Raw genomic sequence first — 27137 nt, 5'->3', positions numbered from 1 at the left:
GCGAGACGTCAGAGTGAAGAGTCACATCTCCAAAGTCATCTGCCTTCTTCTTGCCCCCACTAAGTGGAACCCATTCAGTAAAAAGCAACTGCAATGGCATTCTAACTTAAAATAAAACAGCAGAGACTGTCTTCCCGGATCTAACTGATTCTGAGGGCCCTCGAGAAAGTTCTGAGGAGAACACGTCCCTCCCACGCCCTCCTGCCAGCTCCGAGAAGCGAGTTTCTAGAGCTGCTTGGTGCTTCTTCACCTGGCATGAAGAGGCTGAATTAGAGTCCTCAAGGTACTGAAGGGGCCTCGTCTGCTTCCAATCTCCCCACCGGGACGATGCTCGTCCATGAGGACGGCAGCAGAAGCCACAGGGGAAGCTCAAAAGGAAGATACGCACCTGTGTACACACACACACACTCACACATGCTCACATGCACACAGAGCCCTGGGCTAGATAAGGCCTCTGTGTGAAGAGAAAACTTAAACTTGACTGTGCTTCCAAACTGAGGAAAACATCTCAGGTCACCTGGTGCCCTGGAAAACGGTGATAGGAAGGCTGTGTGGCCCTCTTGGGGCCTCATAGACTCTGTTGTGGAGTGAGGGCTGTAACCACGGATCTCTATGGCCCCCTTCCACGTCTAAGGGTTTAGGAGTCCATGAAAACTGCTTCAACTCAACTCTGCTAAAGATAACTGTCCTTATCTCTGCTGTTAGATTTCTGGAGAGTCAAGGTCACTTTCTTGGAAATGAACATCATAAATGGGTCTCATGGCCTTGCAACATGTGGGTGAGGTACATTTTACCTTTGGAAAAGCTAAAAACGCTCCTCTTGGCAAGTAGGGTGGTCAGATCACCCAGTGGTCCGCTAGGGACCGCAGCCATATCTTCTTGCCTCCCTTGCTACAAGAACACTCTGATGAGTGGCCTGCGGGCACAGGGACCGTGGTCATTCTTGACAATACAGTTTAACAAACTGTTTAGAATCTCCAGCAGAACATTCTAGAGGACTGCTTCCATTTGTAACTAATTTTTATTTCAGTCCAACGAGTAACACTGAGACTCTTCTCTAAGATTCAGTGTACTCATCTAGGAAATGGGACACACAATCTATTTGCAAAAGATGAACCCTGAGGACTGGGGAAGCTCTGACGTTTTAGAACACCCCTCCGGTCTACGATTTTCTCCAACTCCCAAATGCTCCAGTGCGTCCTTGGTGAGAAACGCTGTACGTGTGGTCAACAGAGGCCACTGCTCGTGCGATGAGGACAGTCGTGAGGCTGGTGGCAGGCTAGGCACACCCACTAACCAGTGACTAGACTCCCCACACCGGCCAAAAGCTCCAGCTCAAAACAGTACGTCTGGCTTCCCAGGCCTAGCGGAAGCCACGGTCACTACCTCACACGCACCTGCCATCCACGGCCCTCTTCTGACAGAGTTCGCGGCAGGTCATTGGGCGCCGATGGCAGAGAGCAGCCGTGAAGCTTTACGGCGGCCCCAGCGCCGGGATCACTTGGGGGCTCTTCAAGCGTCAAGTGAGGATTGATGCCTGGAGGGCCCTGATCTCTGCCAGGCCACAACAGATGCTATAAACTGTGGATTTGCCCTGTCGCTGTTCTGAATTTTATCCAGAAAATTATTACATGGTCAACACTGTAGGCCTATAAAACTCACCAAATATAAGGGAGATGTTGTTTGGGACTGGCTGTGGGAGGCGGGCCTGAATTTTAACTTTTTTCCCTTCGGAAGTCAGATGTCCCCCAAAGAAGCGTTCTTAGACAGCCTCCTGATGACCACAGACTACGTGAAAATGTTCTTCTGTGCCCGAGGAGGCCTGGGCGAGGACAGGACACCTGGGGCTGGGGCTCTGTCATCGATAAGCTGTGACAGGAAGGTCCTTTGCAAAACGAACTCTAAAATCTCTGCTCCACCCTCTGAAAGGGTACAAGCTTCACCTCCTACCACCTCCACTGTGATTTTAAAGTTAACAATTGGAAGTCTTCTCCTCTCAGAAGCCTGAAACCGGAGAATGCCCCTGAAACTATAAAAGCCCAAATTAGGGCACAAATTCACACTCTCCACCACTACCCCGGGGAACGTCTTTGTTAGTCCCAGGAAAGAACTGGGTGGCGTAGTCCTCTCCCTGCATTCAGGAAATCAGAAACACATTTATCTCAAATCAAGGGGGAATGTCGGAAATAAGCAGCAATGCAGCTACGGGGTGAGACTGCTCCGGGGAGGGAACGGTAGAGAGGACCCGATGGTGCCAGCACCGTCAGTCACAGCGGCTGCCGGGAATCCTGGGTTGAGACGGACTCTGAAGCTCTCTCCGGGCTCTGCACGAACAGTCTGCAATCGACTCATGATGTCTGCCACGAGTGTGGGGCTGCAATCGACTCATGATGTCTGCCATGAGTGTGGGATGGGGTGGAGCAGCACACGTGCCACACGCGTCCAACTAGACGGGGACTGGGGGTTGGCGTGGAGACAGCTATTTTCACTGCTGAATCTTGACAGGGCAGGGGGCAGTAGTCACAGGTACCCTACCTCTGATTCAGTGCCCCAATGTGCACTGCAATGACATCACTGGCTCCCCATCACCAGGTGCCTCGAGTCCAGGCTGGGGGCTGGCTCGGGAGAGCACACTGGAACACCGGCCCTCGCTTTGGACGGCTGCTCCTTGGCCCCCCTCATGAGCACTCGGGGCTGCTCACCGGTTCCCTGAGTGACCTACGGAGGCTTTCTGGGTCCCCGCCACCTCATCTGGGAAAGGAGGTCCTGGGCTTTCATGAGACTTAAATGACATGGGACACGCTTAGATGTCACACTGTGTCTGGCTCTAAGAAGGTGCTCGATAAGTAGCTAAGAGTAGATGTTAGTCACTCTCATTCCCAGCTGTGGCCCCTGGGGCCAGTGAGTGTGCTCTGATAAGCCTCAGTTTCCCCACGTGTAACAGGAAGAAAGCAGTATTTGCTGCTCTCACTGAACTGATGGGAATGCAAAGGGGCCTTGCAGACCGCCAAGTCCATACTCAGATTGCCTCTGTTTCCCCTGACGACTTTTTGCGGTTCCAGGACCCCATCCGGGACACCCTGCTACATGTAGTCATCCTGCGGCCTTAGGCTCCTCTGGGCTGTGACAATTTTTAGGCTTTTCTTGTTCTTAACAGCCTGGACAATTTTGAGCAGTGCTGGTCACGTGTTTTACAAAATGCTCCTGAATGGGGACTGGTCTGATGTTTCTCTCAGGATTAGACAGGACCCGTGGGTTTGAGAGAAGAAGCGCCCAGAGGTACGGTGCCCTTCTGACACCATATCAGGGTGCCTGCCCTCATGTGACTTGTCACCATGGCTGGTGACCATGAAACCGTGACCCGCTAACTACGGTTGTCACTGTCTGGTTTCCCCCTCATATGGTCGCTCTCTGCCCCTCTGTCCCGTGCCTCTGGAAGGACACCGTCTGGACGGCCCCCACTGAAGCCATGAGGCGCCCCACCCCCTCCTTCTGGGCAGAGTGTCTGCAGACGCTTGTGACTCTACACACGGGAAACTTCTCTCTTCTCCCCTGGCCACACTATTTTTGTTATTTTTACTGTGAAAAAGATTCTTCCCATTGCCTTAAGGGAAGAAAACAGAGCTGAGGAGGACAGGCTGCACGAACACCCCAGCTTCAACAGAATCCCAACCCCGTTCCTTCACGTTTTGGGGAATGGCGAAAGGCTGGGGAGAAGTGAGAGGCCGGCTTTGAAGCCTGGGCGTCAGGGGAACTCACCATGTTATGCTTGAGGATTCTCTGGACCACGGGAGTGAACACTTCGATGACCACCATGGACCGGGGCCGCTCTCTGCAGTGCTGGGGAGACAGAAGGGCGTGGTCAGCACTGAGCCTGGCAGGTTTCAGCCGGAGCTGAACGGGCCCCTGGAAGTCCGGGCCTCGCCTGTGGCTCTGAGACCGTGGGGCGCCTGGGGGGCTCCGTTGGTGAAACATCTGCCCTCGGCTCAGGTCATGGTCCCAGGTCCCACATCAGGCTCCCTGCTCAGCAGGGACTCTGTCTCTCCCTCGCCTCTCTCCCAGTACATCCTCTCTCTCTAATTTAATCTCTAAAGATTAAATCAAATCTGTAAAAAAAAAAAAATGAATAAAGTGAGAGTTCATCAGCTGATACAGGCAGGCGCGCACTTGGACAGGTCCTGACACTTTGCAGCACTGAGATGCAGAGCACGTGGTCTAACAGAGAAGTCTCTGGAAAACTGGGTGCAGGAATGCCAGGAGTTCCGTGTCCGGACACCGGAATCTCGAAAGCCCTGTGGCTTTCCAGCTGTTGCTTTGATAGGCTGACAGCAGCCTGCAGGCCATCCAACGCAACTCACCGTACTTCACTTCATCAGCACGTTTTGTTTGTCAAGGCCTTCGGGTGGAACAGATAAGGCCCTACCAGGCCAACACATTTAGAACCTGCCCGGGCCTGAAGGCGCTGTTTCTAACCCCTGCGTGAGGACCCTGGACTTGGGAGAGTAGAAATCAGGGCTTTCCTGGGAAATCTAAGATCAATGAACTTTCCTCGATCTGAGTGTCCTGGTTTGGAGAACGGGCAGGCAAGGCTGCCCAGGCATGTGGAATGAGCTGGCCCAGGGTGGACCCGGTGGGGGCGGCTTCATTCCCCTCAAGCTCTCCTCTCTGGACAGGCCACCTGTGGGTAGGGTACGGAGGCTGGGACTCCGACTCATCCAGAGGGGAAACAGCCTGAAGGCTCACGGACCCCCTAGGCTCGGACCCCTCCCTCCAAAGGACGGGGCAGCCTTCTATTTCTATAATGAAATGCCAAAAAGAATGGTTTCTTCTACATCATGAGTTTTTAAACCGTGCTACCAGGAACCTCCAGGTATGACTGACTTTGAACAAAGGTCCACTGTTTTAGAACAAGAGTTTGAAAACCATGAAATCTGGGAGAAACCATACAGCTTGAGAGGAGAACAAGGAGCAGATGTGGATTAAATCGGACAAAATATTGAGAGAGGAGATAACCTGCTGGGACAGGTAAGGAAGGAGGACCCCAAGCATATGTGGGGACGTATGACCCCACTCCGTGTGGGGAATGACGCCCCCTTGTGCCAGGGGCCAAGAAGGCCCATATTTCAGTAGTCTATAGTCCCACCGAGGCCCCAGGGAGGAGGGGGCCTCCACTGAGCATGGAAGCCTGACGCTTTCACACGCACAGCTGCAGGCCCAGCTCGACGCCCAGGTGCTCGCCTGCTTGGCCTGGAAGGCACACACCGCCGCGTGCCCAGACGCGCACACCGAGAAGGCACCCGGGCGCTCTAGGCTGGCAGGCCGGGCCCGCCCTCTGCTCTGTGGGTTGCCAGAAATGGTCTCCTGATGGAGAGATGGGGCCAAAGGGGCTAACACGACCCTGTGTCCATAGTCTCAGAGCTCCCGCCCCCTGACAGACACAGAGAGAGCAGCTCTCTGAGTGGGGGATGGAGGCACTAAGGGCATCACAGTTCCCTTTCCTCCAGAAACCACAGGGCTCTCCAGGGGCCTGCTTCGCTAGGCCACATGCTCGTCTTGCTGGTAGATGGGAGTCCACACCGCCCACCAGGGACAGCATGTGACTGTGGAAGGAGCCGGCGAGGAAAGGAGCATGAGTCGGAGTGAGTCAGCAGGTGCGAGAGCAGAGAGCGCTGGGGTAGCAGCAAACCTAGGACCCGCGTCTCTCCAAGGACATCAAATCATTATATAAAAAAAAGAAAAAAAAAGAAAAAAAGAAAAAAAAGATCACACAGCAAAGAACAAAACAGGACTGCATGCTGGTTCAGCCCCCGGGCTGCTGAAGTGTGTTTTCAGAGTGAGGGACGGCTGGTCCCCAACGTGCCTTGGGCACGGTCCGTGTAAATCCCACTGCGAGCCTGGCTCTGGGCTCCCGGGAGCGGACGGGCTGCTCTGCGGCTCCTCCCAGCTAACCTGGCCTCCCTGGTCTGCTTTCCCTATCCAGGAAGAGCCCCACGGCTGTGCCCCACCGTGGGCCAGCCGGTGCTCAGACGAGCCTTGGCTAATAATAACCCAGCTCTGACGTCAGGAACCCAGAAAATCTGCTACAAATTTCTCCCAAGACAGCTACAAAGATATTCCAAGGAAAAGCCGGACACTCCTCCCTGACCCACTGGTTTGGATCCTGGGCCTCGCTTATCACCTGCCTGGCAGAGAGAGAGCTGTGTGTCTAAGAGCAGGCTGCCTGACCTGCCTTCTGGCTCGGTCTGGGGCCCTGACCCAGGTCAGGGAAGCCTGGGTTTTCAGCAAATTATGCAAAGCCAACCCCCAGCATGCCCACACGGAAGTGGGCTGCCTCCTGCAAACACAGCCCCATTTCGGTCAGGTCATACCTTGCAGAAGAATTCACAGAGATCTGGTGGTGGATGGTTGTTTTCCAGCAAAGGAGCAATCGCCTGAAAGACAACGAGCAAAGGTGAGCCGGAACCTCCAGAAAGGAGTCCTAGCTGGGGGCTCATGGCTGGCACAAGCTCCACGCTAACCTCCAGGAAAACGCACACCGATGTGAGTGCATGCGACCTCAGGGACTCCACAACCTGCTGCCGTCCAGCCACGTCCCCCTTGGAGCAACAGGGAAGGAGAGGATCCAGGTTCTAAGCCCAGGCCCTGGGGGCAGAGTCCTGGGTGCGAGTTCTAGCCCTGGCACTCAGGACAGCCTAACTGTTAGAACGAGTTATTTCCTCTCTCATAACACCCGAGTTCCCACCCAGAAAGCGGAGCAGAGAAGAGTCTGCAGAGGAGCGGGAGGGAGGGTGCCTGGCCTTGCCCTGTTACCATCTGGGGCCTGTTGCTCCTGTCCCATGCGGGATGTTTAGCAGTGACCTTGTTCTCAACCCAATGGACGCCAGCAGCAAGCCTCAGCCGGTGTGAGACCAAGAAGCCTCCTGACACGCTTATTTAACATTAAGGCAGGTGCCTTGAGTTCATGTCTCTCCAAGCCTTCTGAGGCTCACTGTACAGTTCTTACGGTTCCCCATGCCATTCCCGTACCAGGATCCGAATGATGTCTGATTCTTATTTTTCTTCCTCTTTCATACTTTGTTTGAATACTTTTGCTAAACTTCAAATTCAAATAAAATAGGTAAACAACTGAAATGTGTCCAGACATTGCCAAATGCCTCACAGGAGACGAAACTGCGCCCAACCGAGGACCCCTGGAAATAGGGGTCTGAAATAGGGCCAGCTCTCCGTGAATGTTAGTTACTGGATGGCTAGTACCTATGCGAAGTCCACTCATTTTCCTGTTTGCCACACTGCGTACAAGATTAACCAAGAGGAGACCCAGGACCCAGCACCAAGACCACCGGGCTGTGTTACCTTGTGTGAGCAACTCAACCTCTCTGGTCATTAGTCTTCTAGCTTATAAAATGGGGAGAACTAGAGTGACTGTCTTTGGGAGGACTTGAAAAGAGAAAACTGTAGAAGCTTTGGAGTCTCAGCCTCAAGATAAGCCCACTGCCACCATCACGGGGGGTAGGGACTGTCTTGGGCAGTACTGGGCACAGCGGCAAGGGGTGGTGATTCAGCCCGACTCCCAGGAGGGCTCTGTGAGGACATGCTCTCCCCATCACTGACTCCCAGGGCTCAGAGCCTGCCTGCTCAATTTCAGAGGGTCTCTGTGACCTGTTCCCTGCAGCGATGCCTTTGGATATGGCTAGGGACCTCTCAGCAAGGCCCTCCGCTGGGCTTGGGACCGTCAGGGAAAGGAAGCCTCACCGGGGGCCCAGAAGACACGACGTCACTTATGCGAATGTGCTTCTGTGGAGGAGGAAGCCAGTGACACTGAGGCTGTGGTCTGGAGCCCCTCCAAGCTGGGTGCCCAACAGTCCAGGGTCTTACCTGTCCAGGGCGGCAGCACCCAGCACGGTAGCCGCTGGTGCAGGCAACCCTTCCGATTTTAACGGATAGGAAATAAGTGAGATAAAATAAAAAATGTGGTTCCTCCACTGCACAAACCACATTTCCAGTGCTCAGGGGTCCCACGAAGCCAGCGGCCACTGTGCCAGGTGAAGCAGACAGAGAACACCTCCCACACCCAGCTCCGAGGAGGGGCCATGTGCAGGGCTGAGCCCCCTACTCGTGCCGGGCCCCTCTTCCTCTAGAATGAGTCACAGAATTAAGGAGTGGGAAGGACTGAAGTGCCCAGAGTGGGCGTCGGGCAGGGGCTCTGTGCTTCCACAGGATTAGCTCACTGGGGCCTCATGACAACTCAGTGAGGTCAAGTGGGAGTTACTCCCATTTGTACAGAAGAAGAGACAGAGGGTCAGGGAGGTTATAAGGCCTGCCCTGGTCAGACAGTTATGATCATTTTAAAGGTATGACTAATAAAAGGAGCTTATATTTCTGTGGGCTCTTTCTATAAGCCCGGTCCCCGTGGAGCATGTTTGGCGCGCTGGCTCACTGAGCCCTCCGAGGAGCCCTGTAAGAAAGGCACTGTTGTCACACACATTTCATAGATGAGGAGACTGAGTCTTCATATGCCAAGTTAGCTGAAAATGACTAAAAAGTTAACTAACAGTTAACCAGAAGTTAGCTGAATGGCCATCTGGTTAGATAAAAATATTCTAGAGCCAGTAGAAAGTATGTGGTGGGCCAGCGGTCCCCAGCCAGGGTTGACCTTGCTTCCAGGGGCTGTTGGAATGTCTGGAGACATATTTTTTTTCCATCCTCCCCTGGAGATATATATTTTTTTAAATATTTTATTTATTTATTTGACAGAGAGAGATCACAAGTAGGCAGAGAGGCAGACAGAGAGAGAGAGAGAGAGAGGAGAAAGCAGGCTCCCTGCCAAGCAGAGAGCCCGATGCGGGACTCGATCCCAGGACCCTGAGATCATGGCCTGAGCCGAAGGCAGAGGCCTATCAACCCACTGAGCCACCCAGGCGCCCCTGGAGATATATTTTTGATCACCACGATGGGGAAGGGCTACTGGCACCCAGCGGGTTGAGGCAGAGACAGTGCTCAACGTTCTACGATGGCCAGGACAGGCCCCCCAGAAGGAATGATTCATCCCCAAATGCCCAGGTAGTGAGACTGGAAACCGAGGGGCAGAGAGGCACGGAGAGACTTGAAAGCATCCCCCCACGACACGGTACACGAAAAAGTCAACATACAACAGCCCATCTAGGCTTGCATCATTAATGTTGAAAACAGAAAACAGAAAATCAACCGTACCCATGTGGGGTTGTCACCACCTGAAAACCGCCAGGGCAATTCTCTGAAGAGGACACTGGGATGGGGTGAAATCCTTTCCCTTTCTTTCCTTATTCTAATGAAATTATTTTCATAGAATACTCGCAAAAGCATTTTTAAAGAACATCTTAAAGGTATTTTCAATACAATAAAACTAATAAAGCTCTCCCATCAGTTGCCCAAGGACCCAGCTTGTGTGGGGTGGGCCCCGGGGCTGCACCAGCTCCAAATGTGATCTCACATTGAACTTCAGGGTGAAGGCCACCCTCTTCCCCAGCATGTAGATGGCGGCTGCGGTCTGGGCACTGGGGTCCAGGGACATGCTGGCTGTTACCAGCCAATAACCACCTATGGCACAGACAGATGCCCGACCCCAGACGGACCGAATCCAACCAACTCAAGAAAGTTTTTCTGAAAAATAAGCACGTTAAAAACATACGAAGCCCCGCTGGGAGAAGACTAATTGCTGAGAAGTCAAATCAGATAAGGTCATCTCTGGGCAGAGAGGAGGCTTCCCAGTGACGATAAGGGCACTGGTAACACAGAGCACCAAAGGGGAGGAGGTTGTACAGAGCAGGGCTGAGAGGCAGACCTCAGATCAAATTCTCTGTTCTCAGGCATGTCTGTTGAGTGCGCAAGCTCAGCCCACCCCAGTAAAGGGGTCAGGCTCACAGAATTCGCTGGAAGAAAGCAGCCTGGACTGCTCAGACCAAAATTCCTTTCCCAGGCTCATCCCCAGTCCAAAGCCCTTACCCTTCTTCCAGGGCTGAAGAGTACGGGGGTGGGGGACCCACAGTAGCGCCAGAAGGGAGAGGAAGACGCTAACTCCTTCCTGGCACCCATGTCCCCAGCTGCTTCTCCACCAGCCAGTCTCACTGCTCTGCCTTCCCCGTGCTGGGCCTTCTCCCTGGACTGCCTTGCCCCAGAGCACTCCTACCCCTCCTTTAAGATCCAGTTTGCTCACCTCCACCTGGAAGCCCTCTGTCATCCTCCTCCCAGCACCCTCACTGGCGGAGGATGCTAGGTGTCTGCCCTCTGTGCTCCCCTAACATTCCAAACAAATCTCAAGCCCTGACCGTGTTATTTCCTGATTAGCTGCCGACCTGCCCCGTTCTTCTAGCACACAGTGAACCTCTCAGTAGCAGCTCTAGGTCTGTGCAACAGAGACTAGTGTTTGGCACATACCTGTCCTCAAGTCAACAAGCGCTTGCTACATGAATTTATTAACTAATAGTATACCAGGGAAAGGTGGTGGCAGGGAGTGGGGGCGCCCAGGTTGACAACCCCCTGTTCTGGCGACAGAGGGCACGGCGTGGTCAGGGTGCGGCAAGGGGGAAAAAACCTTCCGTGTTTTTAGCAAATTCTCAGGGAGCATCTAGTACGTGCCAGACACTGGAAGTGGGGCTCCATGGAAGCTGCTGCCTTTACTCCCCATGACAACACCTCCTTTTGTACCCACCAGACCCAGCTGGGGTGAGAAGGGTGATTCTCCAGGCTGGGCTTGCCAGGGCCAAGTGGGTGGGCCCAAGAAACCTTCATTCAGCTCAGAGGGGAACAGAGTCTGGCATCTTGCCCTTGTTTCAAAGGCTGTAGCCGTAGGACTTCTGGGGCAGGTGAATGTCCTTTCTGGGCACATAAGACTTTGCTTCTCACTTCCATCTCCGGTTCTGCCTCCCTACTTCCCACATCCTTGAACTTTATACTCTAGCGATGCTGAAGCTTCCAGGATATCCCACGTTGTTTTACATCTTTATGCCTATTTTGTTTCCTCTCTCTGGAATGCCTTTACTCTGTTTTGCCATCTGGCAAACTCCTATTGATCCTTCAAAACCCAGTTCAGACATCACTGCCTCCAGGAAGCACCATGCCTTCTTTCCCAGGCGAGCTGATCACTCTCCTCTCTATACTACATGCCTCTGTTTTTACAGTGATATCATTTGTCTTCCTACAATAGAAGATAAACTCCGTGGGAGCAGGGCCTGTCTTCATTACCTACAGATTCAAATACATGCACAGTGCTTGGTACCCAGTAGGTGTAACCTCCTTTCTCTCCCATGAGATTCACATTTCAGAGCTTAAATCCCCTAGGAAGCTATCTGACTCCCAAGATGCTTTCATCATAGTCACGTCCCAGAAAACAGGACCTCTTTGTGTATCAGAGAGAATTAAATCCAGGTTCTATATGTGGATGAATCAGGAGGCATGTCCTGGGGCGAGAAAGAGAATGCTTACCTCTCAGCTAATAGGGTTATGCCTCTGAATAAATAAATCATATGCTCTCTGCCATCTCCTGCCTTCAACTCCACTCAGGAAGGAGGACGCAATGAAGATGCATTCGCTATAAACCTCAAAGACAGATAATTTTCTCTCCCCCTCCTCCGTCAACTGGGCCCCTGAAATGTGCAAAGGCAGAAGGCAGACAGTCCGGCTTGACGGGAAAGACAAGACCGAGCACGGTCGCCACGCTGGTGGATACACCAGCGCTTCGAGAAGTCACTCAGACCAGGGCAGGGACTGTGGCACTGGGAGGGGAACAGAGGGGCGAGGAATCTCAAGAGACTTACCACAATGATGTTCTCATGCTCCTGGGTAGTCAAGTTTGTGTTCTAAGGGATTGAGTGGAGAGTACCGAGGAAGACAAGACAAAACAAAACAAAACCACAATATTAATCAAACGGATGTTTGCATCTCAAAGGTCCAAACAGTCTAAAATGCTTAATTTCAGCTTCTCGGAGTGCAGGTGTTGCTTTTTCTTAATCAAGCAGATCAGAAAACCCTCCAAGACTCAGCCAGGAAGGGAGAAAAGTATGACTTTGCGGGGGGCGGTGGGCGGGGTGGGGTGTGACGACAACACTGGGATTCGAGTCTCAGTTTTACCCCTTGGGAGTTATGTGACCTTGGACCAGTCCCTCCTTGTTGGTGAGACTCAGTTTTTCCTTCCATAAATGGGCTCCTCCATTCAGATAGGGCTTAACCCCAAGCTCCCTGCCGGTCATAGGGTTCACGGAAAACACAGAAAGATATAGACTTTAGAATCTTGACTGCATGCCAGGCTGTCTTTCAGGCACAGCACATAGAGTATTCCAGTGATTCTCCAACTGGGTTCCACGGAAGAATGGTGTTCTGTGAGCCAAACATGTTTTAGCTAAATTCAAATTCTAGCAATTAGCTTGCAGAAATAATAGTAAGTTGAATGGATTAAATTTGTTTCATTTTTTTGGGCTTTTTTTCCTCCTCAATCTGGAATTTCCTCCCCCAGTGGGTACCTGTTACCACTCTCCTGTGAATACACAGCTGAGGAGAGGCCTGAACACATGAGAAATGAGAAATCATGGGAAAACCCAGAAACGGTCACTATCGTCTTCTCTGCTAGTTTCGTGCTGTGCTCTGCTTTGTCTGTGTGTCTCGGTGGGCACGGGCTCTCACTGGTCTCCATTCAGATCTCCTGACAGAGTCACGTCTATCCCCTCGTCACGTGCCGCCTCACTGGACAGTCACCTGGCCAGATGGTCAGTTCTTGGGTTCCAGGAAGAGCCCCACCCTGTTTGCTACCTGCCATCGGGCTTAAGGAGCATCAGGATATCTAACGAGTTTACAACCCGCTGAAGCAGGAGTGGGGCCGGGAGGCTGTGAACACGGCTCTGTCTGGCTGCCCGACTGGGGAGGACGGCCACGGAACCCAGGCCAGTGTCTGTGCTCCTCCTGTCCCCAGGTTCCCATGGAGACAGCCTGGCCCTCTAAGCCCACGTGCGCTTAGAATCCAGGAGCACGTGGAAGGGGAAAGGATGTCTCTTAGACTCCTAAGGCTTCTTCTTTTTGTGGACGTTGGTAGTGCTTAAGGAGCCCGTTTGTGGCTGATTATTAAACGTCAGTGATTTTCCTGATGGAAAGCTTTGGTCTTGCCTTACGAGCGATGACAAGCTCGCTAAGCCTCAGGCCGGGAGCACCCGCTTCTTCTCCGAAGTGCTTCTCCTACCCTCCCATCGCCAGGTGAGCTACCTGAGCCTCACGGGTCCAGCTGCGTGCCCGGCGCACAGGGAAGAGTGGGTGGAGTGGGGGTTTGACCCTCTCTGTCCTGATGCTAAAACCTGCATCTCCAACCACTGAGCCCCGGGGCTCGGCCCAAGCAAGGGGCGCTTCCGTTTCTCAGGCTGCGGCGGGCAGCTCTGCAGGACCCGGACGGGTCCTCACCGCACCTGTGCCCTTCCCACGAAGAGCCTGCGGCAAGCACAGATGCCAAGTCCTTTGTCCCCATCGCGGGCGGCAGCCTGTGCCACTCTGCAGGGACACTTCTCTCCACCAAGGCCATTTTCCGCCCTGGTGGGGAGAGCTCACTAACAACCAGGGCATCACAGAGGACATGGGAACCCTAAACTGAGCGGCCACTCCACAAAGGCCCAGGAGGCCAGGGAGGCAGCTGTGTTTGGCCAGTGGATGGACAGTCCTTTCTCAGAACCAAAAGCCCCCTCCTCCCCCTCCCTCGCTCCCTTCCTCTGGATCCTGCCCACTTTCTGGGTCTGGGGACCCCTGGAGCCTCCTCAAAGGAGACCCCAGGAACAACCTGAGTAAAGAGAACAGACAAATCATCTAGCCCCTACAGCCTAAATAGGAAAGGGCAAGGAGAGGGATTTGTTTGTTTTTCCACCCATCACCCTAGACCCTGCAGCTAAGAGTGCTTAAGGTCAAGATCACAGCCATCTCCCATGACAACAAGATTGTGATCATTTATCAAGTGCTCCCTGTGTATCAGGCACAGGGCCAGGCGCTTTGTCTGTATTAGAGCACTGTGAAATGGGTGCTCATCTTCACTGCAACTCGCAGATGAGAACAGTACTGAGAGACCTAGTAAACTGTCCAAGGCCAGTTAGTATCTGAAGAAACAGGTCCTTGTGCTTCTACAACACCTGTTCTCAACCACCAAGTCCCACACAGCTGGGCACCCCCCCACCAAACCCCGGGCTAGAAAGTCTACCAATTTATGCCACATCTGTGCAAAACAGTGTGAGCTTTCCTAAAAGGCAGACCTGGGCGTGGATCCCGGCCCACCACTGATGCAACAGACCCCTGGGCAAGTGACAGCTTCTCCAAGCCTCTGTTTACCCGTCTGTACATTTTCGGACTCACCTCGCAGGGTACCTGGAGATCAGCTCTAAATGCCAAAGCAGTGGTCACAGAGCATGTGTGTCACTCAGAGAGGCGCTAAACCCTCCTCAAGGGGTTGCTGCCTGGGCTGCAGTCCCAGCTCTGTCCCTTAGCAAATGGCAGCGCTTGTGTGTCACAGTGAGTGACACTGACTCATTGCCTGACACACAGTAGGTACACAGCAGATGCAACCTGCTTCTTTTTTTCTTTTCCCTTTAAATGCCTTTATCTTTCACTAGTGCTTGGGGATCCAATGATTTTTAAAACTTTGGCCTGAGAAGCGATGCAAAGGCCCAGGGGCACATGGTCTATGAAACATGTAAGATGGAAATAAATGCTTGCCAGTGGTTGGCAACTGTGTCCACCTGCCACCTTCCCCGTCGTCCTGACAGTGAGCCTGATCTAATGATGGTGTGGCGGTGGGGTGGGGACTGGTGGGCAGAAGGGGTGGACGGCTGGCCTTGCAGTGAGAGCGAGGGAGCCCTAAGGTGAAATTTCCAGCCCCACCGCCTGCTCAGCATGTTGCTCAGTGTCTCAGGGACTCAGTTTCCTCGTCTGTATAATGAAGACAGTAGGCCCAGCTCTCTAAGGCAGGTGTACTACCCGAGACATTGTGTGCATGGCCCATGACCCCTGCTGGCACATAGCAGGTGCTCACTGATGGTGAGCCTCCAGCCTGGCCTCGGGCTGGGAAGCCAGGATAGAATGTTGGGTATACAGCATCTGGCCTGGTCTCAAATTCCAGACCTTGACTGTGATTGATTTCAAAGGCTGAGTCTTTGCTCTGCTGTGAAATGAAGCTGTCTCACACCCGAGGGCATGGCCTCTGCTCCCTGTAGCTGTCTTTACCGCCCAACTTCTACTTCTTGCCCCACTTGCCTCTAGGGCAAGAGACCCTCTATTCAACAGACATGGAAGGCCTGGGCAGTTTCTAGGACTGAGCGGCCGCAATCAGCCTGGGCCCCCAGAGGAAGGGGTGGTTTTAGGTGGCAAGGAGCCGGTGCAGACTCAGAGGGGGCATCTAGCAGCTAGCTACCCAAGGAACTGGGCGTGCCAGGAGAGCAGGGGCCGTCCCAGGGGAGGAGGACAGAAGCATCACTCCGTTGGCCATGCAGAGTTTAAATCAGGAGTCATCAACGCCAGTGTCTCCGGGGGCCAGGCAGGCAAACAAACGAGGCAAGCCTTAGCATTTGGGAAGCGCTGAGAAGATGGCTGGGACAGAGTCAACAGCGTGCTTCCCAGCAGCCGTCACCTCCTCACAAACAGCGGGACTGACATCGATCGAGCCCCTTTGCTCCTGTCTGTCTCCCTGCGGGAACATGGGCTCCAGGAGGACAGGGGCTTGTCTTCATCCCCAAGCCCAGCACAGTGTCCAGCACGGCACAGGCCCTAGTGTGGGGCTGCTCGGCAAAGCACAGCCCAGTCAGCTGCGAGCCGCCGATGGATTCTCCGCTGCTGTGCAGGTGGTCGGGGTGCCGGGGGCAGAAGCCGTCGCTGCCTGGGCCCCTGGAGCCCATGCAGGCCAGGGAGGGGGAGGACAGAGACGGGCAGGGACGGCGGGCCCCAATGCCGAGGGGCAGGGAGGAAGCGCAGTCTGGAGGTCTGGGGTTGTCACCGCTGTTCTCCAGCTCAGGGATGAGCTGGGAAATTCTGAAATTCACTGCTACCATCATCACCACAAGCCCAGCATCAGGCCCATGACCAGTCCCCCCACACTGGGTGGTGGGGCATGGCAGGGCAGCAGCAACAGCCCCTTCACCCCTGCCTCGCCCCCGGGGTGGATCAGCTGCAGCACTGGGGACAAGCCTCCTCCTGGGCTCTCTCAGGCTGCTGGGGGACACCGCTCAGCTCCTTGGGCAATGGGGAGACAGCGCCAATGTGGGTCCAGTTCTGCCGCCGGGTACAGCACTGTGCTCAGCAGAGGGAAAGGAAAAGAACTTGGTTGTGTGTGTGTGTGTGTGTGTGTGTGTGTGTGTGTGTACATGTGCACGTGCGCAAAACCCAGCAGGAGGAACATCCTACCTCTGAGAGCAGTTTCGAGACGATTTCCAGCGGGGCTTGGTTGATGGAGTCATCCTGTAGGGGGGACGTGAGGGCCATGTCCACCAGAGTTCGGATCTCCTTCAACACAACTTCCCAACGGCTTGGGTTACTCAGGACTTTCTTGTATTTGTAAATCTTTTTCTGGTTGGGAGAGAGAAGGAGACACATACATGTTATTGACACGCTGATGGCGGAAGACGCCAGACGATCAAAGAAACAGACGCATCAGGACCTGTAAGCCCCGAAAACCGGCCGCTGTGGACCACTCCCTCCCCGTAAGGAACGGACTCCCAAAGAAAGGAATCATCCTGCCCAGAGTCACGGGCTGTGCCTGCAAAGAACCAGGCCTCCCGGCCACTAGCCGAGAAACCTTCACATTGTTCCCAACAACTTCAAAAAAGAACGAAGAGGTTTCTCTCAGATCACAGCTGCCAAACGTGCTCCCTAAGCACTGACGCACAGTCGGAGTGGGAGCCTTCAAGGGCCCACAGAGAACCTTCCTTGGGTTGGAGGCTTTTCTCATCCCCGTCCTATGAGGCTCCCCTGGAGAGCAGAGTCCAGTGAAGAAAAAGGACAGGCAGGCTTGGGGCCAGGAATTCAACTCTGGCCAGGTGGTGACCAGCCCCGAGGCCCCCAGGAAGCTTGAAGGCGGTCCTCGGTTTCTGCCCGGTGAGTAAGACGAGCGCTCTCACCTTTGTTCGGGGCCGCGTCCAGGGCTGGAAAGCACTGGGGCGAGGGCTGTGGTCCCCTGCGCTGTGAGGCAGAGTTCCGCCTCTCTGACATCATGGAAACAGCAGCCCTCGGAAGGTGGAGGTCCCAGCCAAGCTCCCTCCCGGCCCTCCGGCTGCCTGCCCCACAGCTGCCCTGGCTGGCTTGGGAGACTCCCACCGGCTGAACTCCTTCATTAAACGCTCTGCTCCCCAGGGGAACCCAAGTTTAGCGTCACTGTGCCAGCAGCCAGCTGGGGCGACAAGTCACGATCTTTGAGCCAGTCTCACTGAGGGAGTGGAGAGGGAGGAGGTCAGGGTCCCCCACCAGCCCCTGAGGCTGCCAGGGTCTCCGGGACCACCGAGTTTCCGAGTTTGGAGTCACAAAGTGGTCTTGGAACCCAGGGCCTTTGAGGAAGCATCTGGGGGAACCGTTCTTGTCAGCCTTAGTTAATTGCTGGGCGAGGCCTCACAGCGGAACACAAGAGAGACTCTGGAGTCAGGCCCGGTTCTTACTGTGAAGCCTATCACCTTATGAGCCTCAGTTTCCTCTTCTATAAACCAGGCAGCCTCTTTCAGTGTGTGACCTTCACAAATGCTGGAGCCGTGTGGCCACTCTCCGTACAGAGCCACGTTAGAAGGCAGAGGCCGAATAGAGACCCTGGCAACAAAGAAGGAACCCGGATTCTTAACCCGTCTCTTTGGAGAAACTTTACAAGGATGAGGCGGACACCCACAGCCACACAAGCAGGACCCCACTGTCCATCTCCTGTTGGTTCCCAAACTCCATGAGTTTCCACTCTCTCGCTCGCTAACCAGGCCCCATCACTACCAGTCATCCACATAGCTGACTCACGCCGAAGTCTGTTTCCCCTCACCAGCCCAGATCTTTTAAAATTTTTATTTATTTAAGAGAGTGAGCACCAGTTGGGGCGGGGGGGGGGGTGCAGAGGGGAAAGGAGGCTCCCCGTGGAGCAGGGAGCCCGATGCTACGCGGGGCTCAATCCCAGGGCCTGGGGATCATGTCCTGAGCTGAAAGCAGACACTTAACCGAATGAGTTACCACACGCCCCAAATCCTGATCTGTCTTACGGACATCAATGTCGCTTGTCCCTGCCATGCCACGTTCTTTCACCTGCCGGCCAGCCTGCCACGCCCCAGGACAGCCCCTTCCTTCTCCCTCTCAGTCTGGCTGTGCTCTGACAGTCACCACCCTCATCAAGAACTGGAACGAGACAAGTCCCCTTCCGAGGGGTAGCAGGGCAGAGGAGACAAGTGGGGGAAGTGGAGATAGCATCATTCTCTTCAGGCGGGGGAGCAGAAACGCCAGAAACATTGACTTGCCGACCATTTTAGATCCTCTAAGGACTGGAAGACACACACAGCAAGCTTTGTCAAGAGAGGGTGTTCCATGAACAGTGATTACATGGTCAGTGGGGGTGATCGTGACAATGAGGATGTGTTGAGCCCCATGAATTTCACGACAAGACGCACCCACTTCCCTGAGGCCGCCCTGGACCGGTGAGCAGCCCCAGTCCCCATCCCCGTCAGCCAGGAGCATGGCATGGCCCGCCTCCACGCTGCCCAGCCTATGCCAACAGACTGCCCAAAGTCTAACACCATGGGGACATTTCCCAAGGCGAGAACCGATCCTTCCCAGAAGATGCATCCTCCTTTGAGTCCTGGACACGGTGGTTTTGCTCCATACCCAGAGAATTGCTTTATTGTTAAATGACCGCGGAATAGCCATAGAAATGGGCCGTGTTTTAAGCCCCAAAGAAAACCACACGATTCGCACCCATGTCTCCCCACAGTAGATTCCAGAGTGGCATATGGTCTGGGCCGTGAAAGCCCTATCTACTAATCAGCTGCAAGTTATTTACCTTTGAAGGAATAATGACTTCATTCTTTTTGTGAAAATGATGCCTGCTCGTTGTAAGAAATCTGAACCACGCTGGAAAGCACAAAGGAGAGGGTAAGTGAAAAAAGACCTCAAAAATCCCACAACCTAGAAATAGCTACCATTAATCTTTGGTGAACACTGTTCCACCCAACCCTCACTGAAACTTTGCCAAATACAGTCAGCGTGTTGTGGGGTGGGGCACACACCCTCACACGGTGGGGAGGGCCGTGAGTGCTGTGGCCCTAAGCTCTCCACGCTCAAACATCCCCGAGACTCTGAGGCAGCAAGGTCCAGGCAAAAGGGCCCAGAGGGCGGCATCAGTCTCTGCGCTCACCGACACACCCCTCCTTACAGGGGAAGAACAACAGCTCTCTTGCAAGCACCCAAGCCCTTGCTTAACAGACCTCCCAGGACCAGTGGGTGCATTCAAAACCAGAAGGTCCCAGGGCTGTGACAAGGGCCAATGCACAATGAGCACATACTGTGCACCAGGCACCCCGCTGAGCACTTCTGAGCATCATCTCGTTCCAGCCTCACGGTAACCCCAGAGCTGGGGACCTGCCACGGGCTAAGAGTCCCCAAAACAGACCCTAAGACAAAAACCCATGTGTAAATGGTTTCTTCATTTACATGTAGGACACATCAGTGCAGGGTGGAGGAGGAGAGGAGAAGAGAAGGAGAGGAGAAGGCAGTTATTAACGGGGCAGGAGAGGAGAAGGGGATCATTAACGGGGCCCCACCAAGCATTATGACTGGGCCACCATGGAGCCAGCTGTGAATCCCATGGGGGACTCGAGGAGACCGTGAATCCCCCCCCCCCCCCGCCACCCCCAGGGAGTGAGGAAGCTGCAGCATTTACCCACCAACTCCCTGTACACGGCCGTACTTCCACTGCCCTGTGCCTAGGACAAAGCACTCCCGTAGCTGGAAAAGAACATGGCCCCAGGCAATGACATGTCGTCCCAGTGAGCCCAGTGGCTGAGGGCCTGTCTGTAACGTCTACTACCAGCTTCTAGTGTCCCGTTTACACATAGGACTCTCACGGCCAGAGAGGTGGCCTGACTTGCCCAAGGTCACACAGCGACAAAGGGACAATTCAGGAGTCAGACCGGCTCTGGTTCATTCCAGAGGCGTCTCTCTATCACCTCTGTCGGGGCTGATGCAGACAGTGGAGAGGAAAGGTAGACATGTCGAGAGGCATGGTGATGGAGGGGGTCAAGAATGCTGGGTGGCATGCGGTGAGGCCTGGGACAAGTCCACAGGCTTGGAGAGCTGGAGGCCAGGCACCCAGGGGTGGAGGAGCTGCGGGAAGCTCTAATAGGAGCAGCAGGTGGAGCGACCATGGCGATCACGGTGGCGGCAGGGAGGAGAGGCTGCTGGCTCCCACGAGAAGCTCTAAGGTCTGGGACAGGGCAGCCACAGGGCAGAGGGAGGCCTGCGCAGGACTGCCTTGGGTGACAGATTAGCAGGTTTCATCCCAAGAACTCTGATGAGCTCATCTGGTGTTGAATCACCACGGGGCTAGGATGGGGACGCCTCGGGAGCCTGGCCCTTGGCTTTGCAGGATCGTCCTGTCAGTGGGCCCCTTCCCCAGGAGGGGTGGGTGACCTCTTGCCATGTTCAGCGTGGACTCCATGGGCCACTGGATTCTTTCAGCAGGGGCATGAGGGGCTTAAAGCAGGGGTTGGCAAAGTGCGGCAGGATGCCAAGCCCAGACCCCTGCTTCGCTTCGTGCAAGGAAGCCAAGAATGTTCTTAGGGGTTGTGAAGCAGAACACCCCAAAGAGGGGCACCTGGGTGGCTCAGTCGTTAGGCATCTGCCTTCAGCTCAGGTCATGATCCCAGGGTCCCAGGATCAAGTCCTACATCGGGCTCCCTGCTCTGCAGGAAGCCTGCTTTCCCTCTCCCACTCCCCCTGCTTGTGTTCCCTCTCTCGCTATATCTCCCTCTGTCCAATCAATCAATCAATCAATCAACCTTTAATAAAGAAAAAGAACATGGGAGAGAAATCCAGTGTGGCCCGCAAAGCCCCAAATATTTGCTATCTGTCCTTTTAGAGAAAAAAGGCAAAGCCAATCTAGGAATGAGTGTGCAGAGAGAGCTGCCCAACATGGCGAGTGGCCAGGGAGACAGCGGTTCAAACCACGAGCAGACACCACTTCACACCCACCAGGCGGACTGTAACCAACGACCCCAAGTGTTGGCGAGGACCTGGAGGACTGGGACCTGTGCGCCCTGCCCATGGCCTCACACGGGAGCACGGCGCCACCGGAGAGCAGTCTGATAGCTACTTAAAGCACGAAGCATAGACTTATCACACGATCCAGCAGTCCTTTTCTTAGAAATCTGCCCAAGAGAAATAAAACACAGAGTCTACCCAGGCGCGAGGACACGAATGTCTGTGACATTGTTCATAAGAGCCTCAAACTGGAACCAGCCCCCACGTCCACCAGCTGGTGAACAGGTAAGCAAAACGTGGTCTATCCACACAGCGGACTGGTATTTGTAGTAAAAAGGATGCATCTACTCACACGTGCTACGATATGGATGAACCTTAAAGTGTGACGCTAAGTCAAGCAAGCCAGAAGCAGAACACATCTTGTAGGATTCCTTTCATGAGAGATGTCTAGAAAAGGCAAATTTATAAAGACAGAAGGCGGAACAGTCCCTGCCTGGGGCCGGAGGCGGGGCGGCGACGGGGATGAACCGGCAGACAGACACGAGGGCATCTTTCGGGAGGACGGAAACGCTCTAAAACACGATTGCGATAACGGCTGGAACACTCTATGAATTTACCAAAGTCACTGACTCGTACACTTACAATTGGTGGTTTTTAAGGTGTGCAAATTATACTTCAATTACAATGTTTAAGACAAAAATCCCAACCTAGGCAGGCAGAGGAGGACATCAGACAAAAGCGGAGACAGTCCCGCTCAGAGGTCAAGAGCACAGGTTTGCAATAGGTGTGTCTTCAGCTCAAATCTAAGCTCTGCTTCATCCCTCCACCGGTGCGTGCCCGCATCCATTGACCCACCCATCCGTCTGTCCATCCCCTACCCAACCATTCAACAAAAATGACCAGGAACCATCTCCGATGCGCCAAGCACGGTGTTCAGCACTCAGGATCCCCATGACGAGCAAAGCAGACAGGCCCCAAGTGCTCGTGGAACTCACGGTCTATCGCTTGTGCCCTGGTGGCCTCATCTGCAATGTGGGGTCAGACTGACGACTGTGCAAGGCTTCCGGGCTCTTCCACGAGATGCCGTCTATAAAGCGCTCAGCCCCATTGCTGGCTGACCGGCGGCTCTCAGTCCTGTCACCTACCAAGTCCTAGCAGTTGAGTGGTCCCGAGCAGAGGGAACTTAGGACTCCCGGCCTCTGTGACTAAGCCCCGCCAGCTCCCGAAACAACAGAGCCGGCGGGCAGAGCCTCCCGCCTCCCGCGCGTGCGGCAGACCAGTCACTCCACTGCCGTCCTCACCCTCTGCTCGTCAGGGAGGGGACGTTACCTGGGCAACATCCGCCATCTCTCCGGCAACTGCTCCCACAGCAGAGACAACCGCAGACGTCCGGGGTTCTCCAGCCTGGGAGCGCGGAGCCTGTGGGCTCCTCCATGGGAGACAAGCTGTCCCTGGGAGTGTGCCCCTCATGGTGGGGGGGTGGGGGTGTGACTCGGAACGTGCTGGAAGCACGGATCCCGGTGCTGGGCTGCTCTGCTGGTCGGCGCAGCCTCCGCGACTCAGGCTCCCACGAGCGCGCATGCTCCCCACCACCTGTCGTTAGAGGGGGGCGGCCAGGAGCTCCTTGGAGCTGCCGAGAAAAATGACCCAGGGAGGAACCAGACAGGCTGTCAGAACTTCCTTCCAGTAGACAACCCAAAGCTGGGCTGCCTAGGCCCAAAGCCCCTAGCCCCATGTGGCTATTAACATTTAACTGAATTAAAGTGAAATGCAATGAAAAATTCAGTGATGCAGTCCCACTGGCCACCCTGTGTCTGCCTGATAGCCACAGGGTGGCCAGTGGCCACTACGGTGGACGGTGCAGAGAAAGACCATTCTCATCACGGCAGAAAGTTCCTTCAGGCAATGCTGTCCTAAGGTCCTGGGGTCCCCCATAACCAATGTCTTCAGAGGACCAGCAACACATTCACTGTCTCTCCCCATAGTCAGCCAGCACTTTGGGGATGTCAGTAGCACCCTGCCACCTGGCCTGCTCCTCCGGCTTTCCCTCCCAGGTCTACAGGGTGGTGTCCCCAACTGTCCGCTCGCATCCAGGAAGACTGACAGGTTGGGCAACTTGTCCAGCCTCTCTCATTCCTAGACAGGGGCCCTCCTCATTCCTTCACAACTTGCTCTGGGGCCGTGAGGGTACCGTGCCATCCCTGCCATCCCTTCCAAGCAGTGTGTTTCTGGGGGCCCCAATGGTTGGGCTGCTGGCCTTCTCTTTAGGCCTCCAGAGGGACTGGATACTCCATCTTAAATCCTTTCGGCATCAAAGACCATCACCTGTTTTCAGATACAAGCCTGGCCTGTGTCCAGCCCTGTGTCATCCCCACAATGCCTGCTTGGCGCTAAGGTCTTGACCCTCAACCTGAGACAGCAGATAACCTCCCAGCCCCTCTGTGAACATGCAAAGAGATGCTAATTTAGCAAATACAATTACTGGGCTGTTACCTGCTGGTGTAATTAACTGACAGATGGATTCATCAGTGATTACCCTCCAGGGACTCAGGATTTTCAAGAGGAGGTAGGGACGCCTACTCTGGCCATTGGCTCCAAGGGGCCACTGGGAGTAAGAGGATAGGACACAAAAGGAGACACAGCCTAGCCCTGGTCTGCCCCCCACCCCTACCTTTGGCTGGCAGGTAAAGCACAGCTCAACCAGGCTCACAAAGCTACAAAACACCGTAATACCACCACTTACCCAGTGGCTACCATGTTCCAGGAACAACCACCGGCCCAACAACACAAATGGCAAGTGACACGAGACCACAATGGTCACCGCTTCCGAGGTGCTCTCCACAGGCCAGGCACCGTGTGAAGCACTTTATACAATGAACTAATTTTTTGAATTTCCTAACCATTCAACAAAGTGTGTGGTCTACTGAGGCCCATTTTACAGAGGAGAAAAACCGAGGCTGGGAGAGGTCAAGTCACGTGGCAAGTAAGAGCCAGAGCCGGAACTGGGAGCCGGTGCAGCTGCAGATCCCCAGCGCCTGACCACTGAGCCACTTGGATGGGCACGCCTGGGAGCTTCCTCTGCCTGGATGGAGGTCACACCTGCTCCAAGACGCATAAGAAGTCCCTTAACCGCAGAGGTGAGACTGCCCCATGGCAGCTCCCGACTGACTGCAGCTGGGCGTCCAGGGGCATCTGCCTGGAAAGCCAGGTCCTTGGGAGACGGACGATTGGTCTGAAAGAGGGGAAAGAGCCTGGGCACTCGGCCCCCTACGTGCCCGCCGGAGGCAGTCTCTCCGCAGTCATTACTGCTTCCAAGGAGACAGCGAGAACTCGGGCACAGCGACCTGTGCCCGGTCTCTGGGGCATCGGCCGGTTGCCTGGGCAACCACACATCTAGCTGGTGCAGAGAGGAGCCGGGCTTGGTGCTGGGCTCCCCACTGGGCACTTCAGGGCCTGCCGAACCCTTGGCAAAATCGTGTCATCGCCCAGATCGGTCTGATCGCATTTAAAAGCTTCCACGTGGCTGCTTTTCCCCCTGAGCTCTGAGTTCCGAGGGGACCGGGGTTGAGGCTTCATGGGTTTCTGCCCTGCTGTGCGTGGTGACCGCAGCTCCTCGGGACACACGGAAGGGGCTCTCAGTGTTTCCAAAACGGAGGAAAAGCAAAGGTCAGCAATAATGACCGACATGTAAGAAGCTTCTGCCGTGGTGAGTGCTGAACCTAGTCTTCTAAGCCCCCCAACCGCCGAGTGCTCCTCATCCCCAGACGCGAGCAGGAACTGTGTGGGGAGCCTTGTTAAAAGGCAGAGTCCCAGGGCGCCTGGGGTGGGCTCAGTCGGCTGAGCAGCTGACTCTTGGTTTTGGCTCAGGTCATGATCCCAGGGTCCTGGGGTTGAGCCCCACGTGGGGGCTCCCTGCTTAGCAGGGAGTCTGCTTGAGGATTTCTCTCCCTCTCCCTCTCCTCCTAATCATGTGCGTGCTTTCTCCCTAAAATAAGTAACTAAATCTTAAAAAAAAAAAAAGGCAGATTCCAACTCCAAAGAGCCAGGTGGGGCTAGCTGGGGCCAGGTGGGGCCTGGTGGGGCCTGGGAGTCTGTCCCCATGATGCATGGGAGAAGGAGGCACTGGGGGGCTGGGTTTTCTCTTCCTGGGGGAGATGTGGACCCCTGTCTCTTTCTTGTTCCCTCAGAGGGCGGAAACGCCGGTGTTCCTGCCAGGTGTGCTGCCTGCGCCCGGGGTACCTGCCCCAACAGCCGCGTACCAGGGAGCCACATGGACACCACAGGGAGTGCTGCCCGCACTCAGGCACCTGCTTGTCCTGAGTCAGGGTCCATGAAGACAGTGAGCGCACACAGCTACGGCCCCGGACCTGCTCTCAGCATTCTGGAAATGCACCCCTGTCTCCACATGGCCCTAACCCCAGGGGAGGCCATGTTCCCAGCTGCGCCCCCCGCCCCCTCGGCTACAGAACGCCAGCCGAGACACCCAGGAAGGGGCTGCACGTGCCTTCCACAGCTCATCACAATACTGTCGGGAGGCTGGGGGGGATCCCAGTTTCATACTCAGCACACCCAACACTACATCCCCCCCTCCTTTCACTCACTCGCCTCCCCCACCAGCCCGGGGCCCGGGCGAGGCCCCGTCTTGGCTCTCAGGCGTGTGTGGTATCCCGGACCGAGTGAGGGCACCTATCTGAATTCGAACTTCTGCTCTGCTGTGGGTAAGCTGTGCAGCCACCAGAGAATTCTATCACTCCCTGGAACCTTGATCTCCTCCTCTGGTACATGGAGATGACAGGAGCACCTGCCTCTTGGAGGTGTTGACGAGACCGTGGTATTTCAGGCTGAACACCAGGACTTCATATGTGCTCAGTAAATGGCAGCTGACGAGTGTGGCAGGACGTTGGCTGACGACGGTTAACCCCTGAGAAAAATGAAGGGTGACGAGAAACTCCCGAAATGCCCGTGAGCCAAGACACATCAAACAGGCCGTGGCCCCATGCACGGGGTCACCGGAGACAGCAGTTACAAGAAGGAAGGAGAGCTGGAAGGTCCGCCGGGGCCCCACATCCGCCAGACACTAAGTGCAGAAGCGAACATGAACGTGTGCACATAGATTCACACGCGTGCACTGCGCATGGTGTGGGGGAAGGGGCCACGGGTCAGGCTGATGACAGCTGTCTTCCTGCAGAGGGAAGTGGCTTGAGGGAAAACCAAGGGCGGGGGCGGGGGAAGGAGAAGCTCTGGCTCTATCTGTAATGCTTCAAATGGTCCCAGGAAGCCAGATCTATGCACTGTACATTTAATTAAAAAGGAGTATGAAAAAGTCCCCAAAGAGTTCAGAAATTGGGATCATGAAGGTGGTATTGCCCTTGCACCGAATCGTCAAAGCGGTCAGAATCCCACGTTCTAAGAAAGAGCTGGAAGGTATCTGAGCTCCTGTTATTTTTGACTTCCCCGTGTTGCAGTAGAGTACCTGGTTTCTCGAGTAATATATGTTCCCTGGAAAAGAGAATCCTACAGACCGTGCTAGGGTGGGGAGAAGAGCACCAGGATGCCAGTGTGGCACCGCCTGCCACTTCTATGCTGGTGGCCGTCATTCCATGGGTCCTCTCCGTGCGTGCTCCCTGCACGCACACACGCACACGCACACGCACACATACGCACAGCAGGATAAATGTGTGCATAAATGTAGCCCGTATCACATACGCTGGCCTTCTGTTAACCTCACCTCGTCTCCCACCCCGCCTCCCCCACCCCTGTACCCCTGAACCCATACTAACACCACTGCACATACTAGGGTTTGGCAAACATTTTCTGTAAAGGGCCAGAAAACAATATTCCAAGCTTTTCCAGCCACACTCTGCTATGGTAGCATGAGTGGGTGGGGCTGTGTCCCCCAAATGCCCCTTCTTCAGAAAAAGCCCCTGGCATGTATC

At 54.8% G+C, this 27137-nt stretch overlaps 1 protein-coding gene across 1 annotated transcript in view; it reads right to left on the bottom strand.

The window, feature by feature from the left end:
- The window catches only part of LOC111152816 (c-Maf inducing protein), a 225080-nt gene that overhangs the window by 33939 nt on the left and 164004 nt on the right, over nucleotides 1-27137 (bottom strand). The window contains exons 4-7 of the mRNA XM_022511473.1: nucleotides 16393-16554; nucleotides 11793-11834; nucleotides 6369-6431; nucleotides 3760-3840 (exon numbers count right to left, since the gene is read on the bottom strand). Of these exons, the coding sequence (XP_022367181.1) occupies nucleotides 3760-3840; nucleotides 6369-6431; nucleotides 11793-11834; nucleotides 16393-16554 (348 nt within the window). The remainder of the gene's footprint in view (nucleotides 1-3759; nucleotides 3841-6368; nucleotides 6432-11792; nucleotides 11835-16392; nucleotides 16555-27137) is intronic.

This window comes from Enhydra lutris, unplaced genomic scaffold (assembly GCF_002288905.1).
Source record: "Enhydra lutris kenyoni isolate GAN:26980312 unplaced genomic scaffold, ASM228890v2 scaffoldscaffold30, whole genome shotgun sequence".
Lineage (NCBI taxonomy): Eukaryota > Metazoa > Chordata > Mammalia > Carnivora > Mustelidae > Enhydra > Enhydra lutris.
The sequence above is the reverse complement of the archived record's forward strand: the minus strand, read 5'-3'. Positions and strand labels throughout refer to the sequence as shown.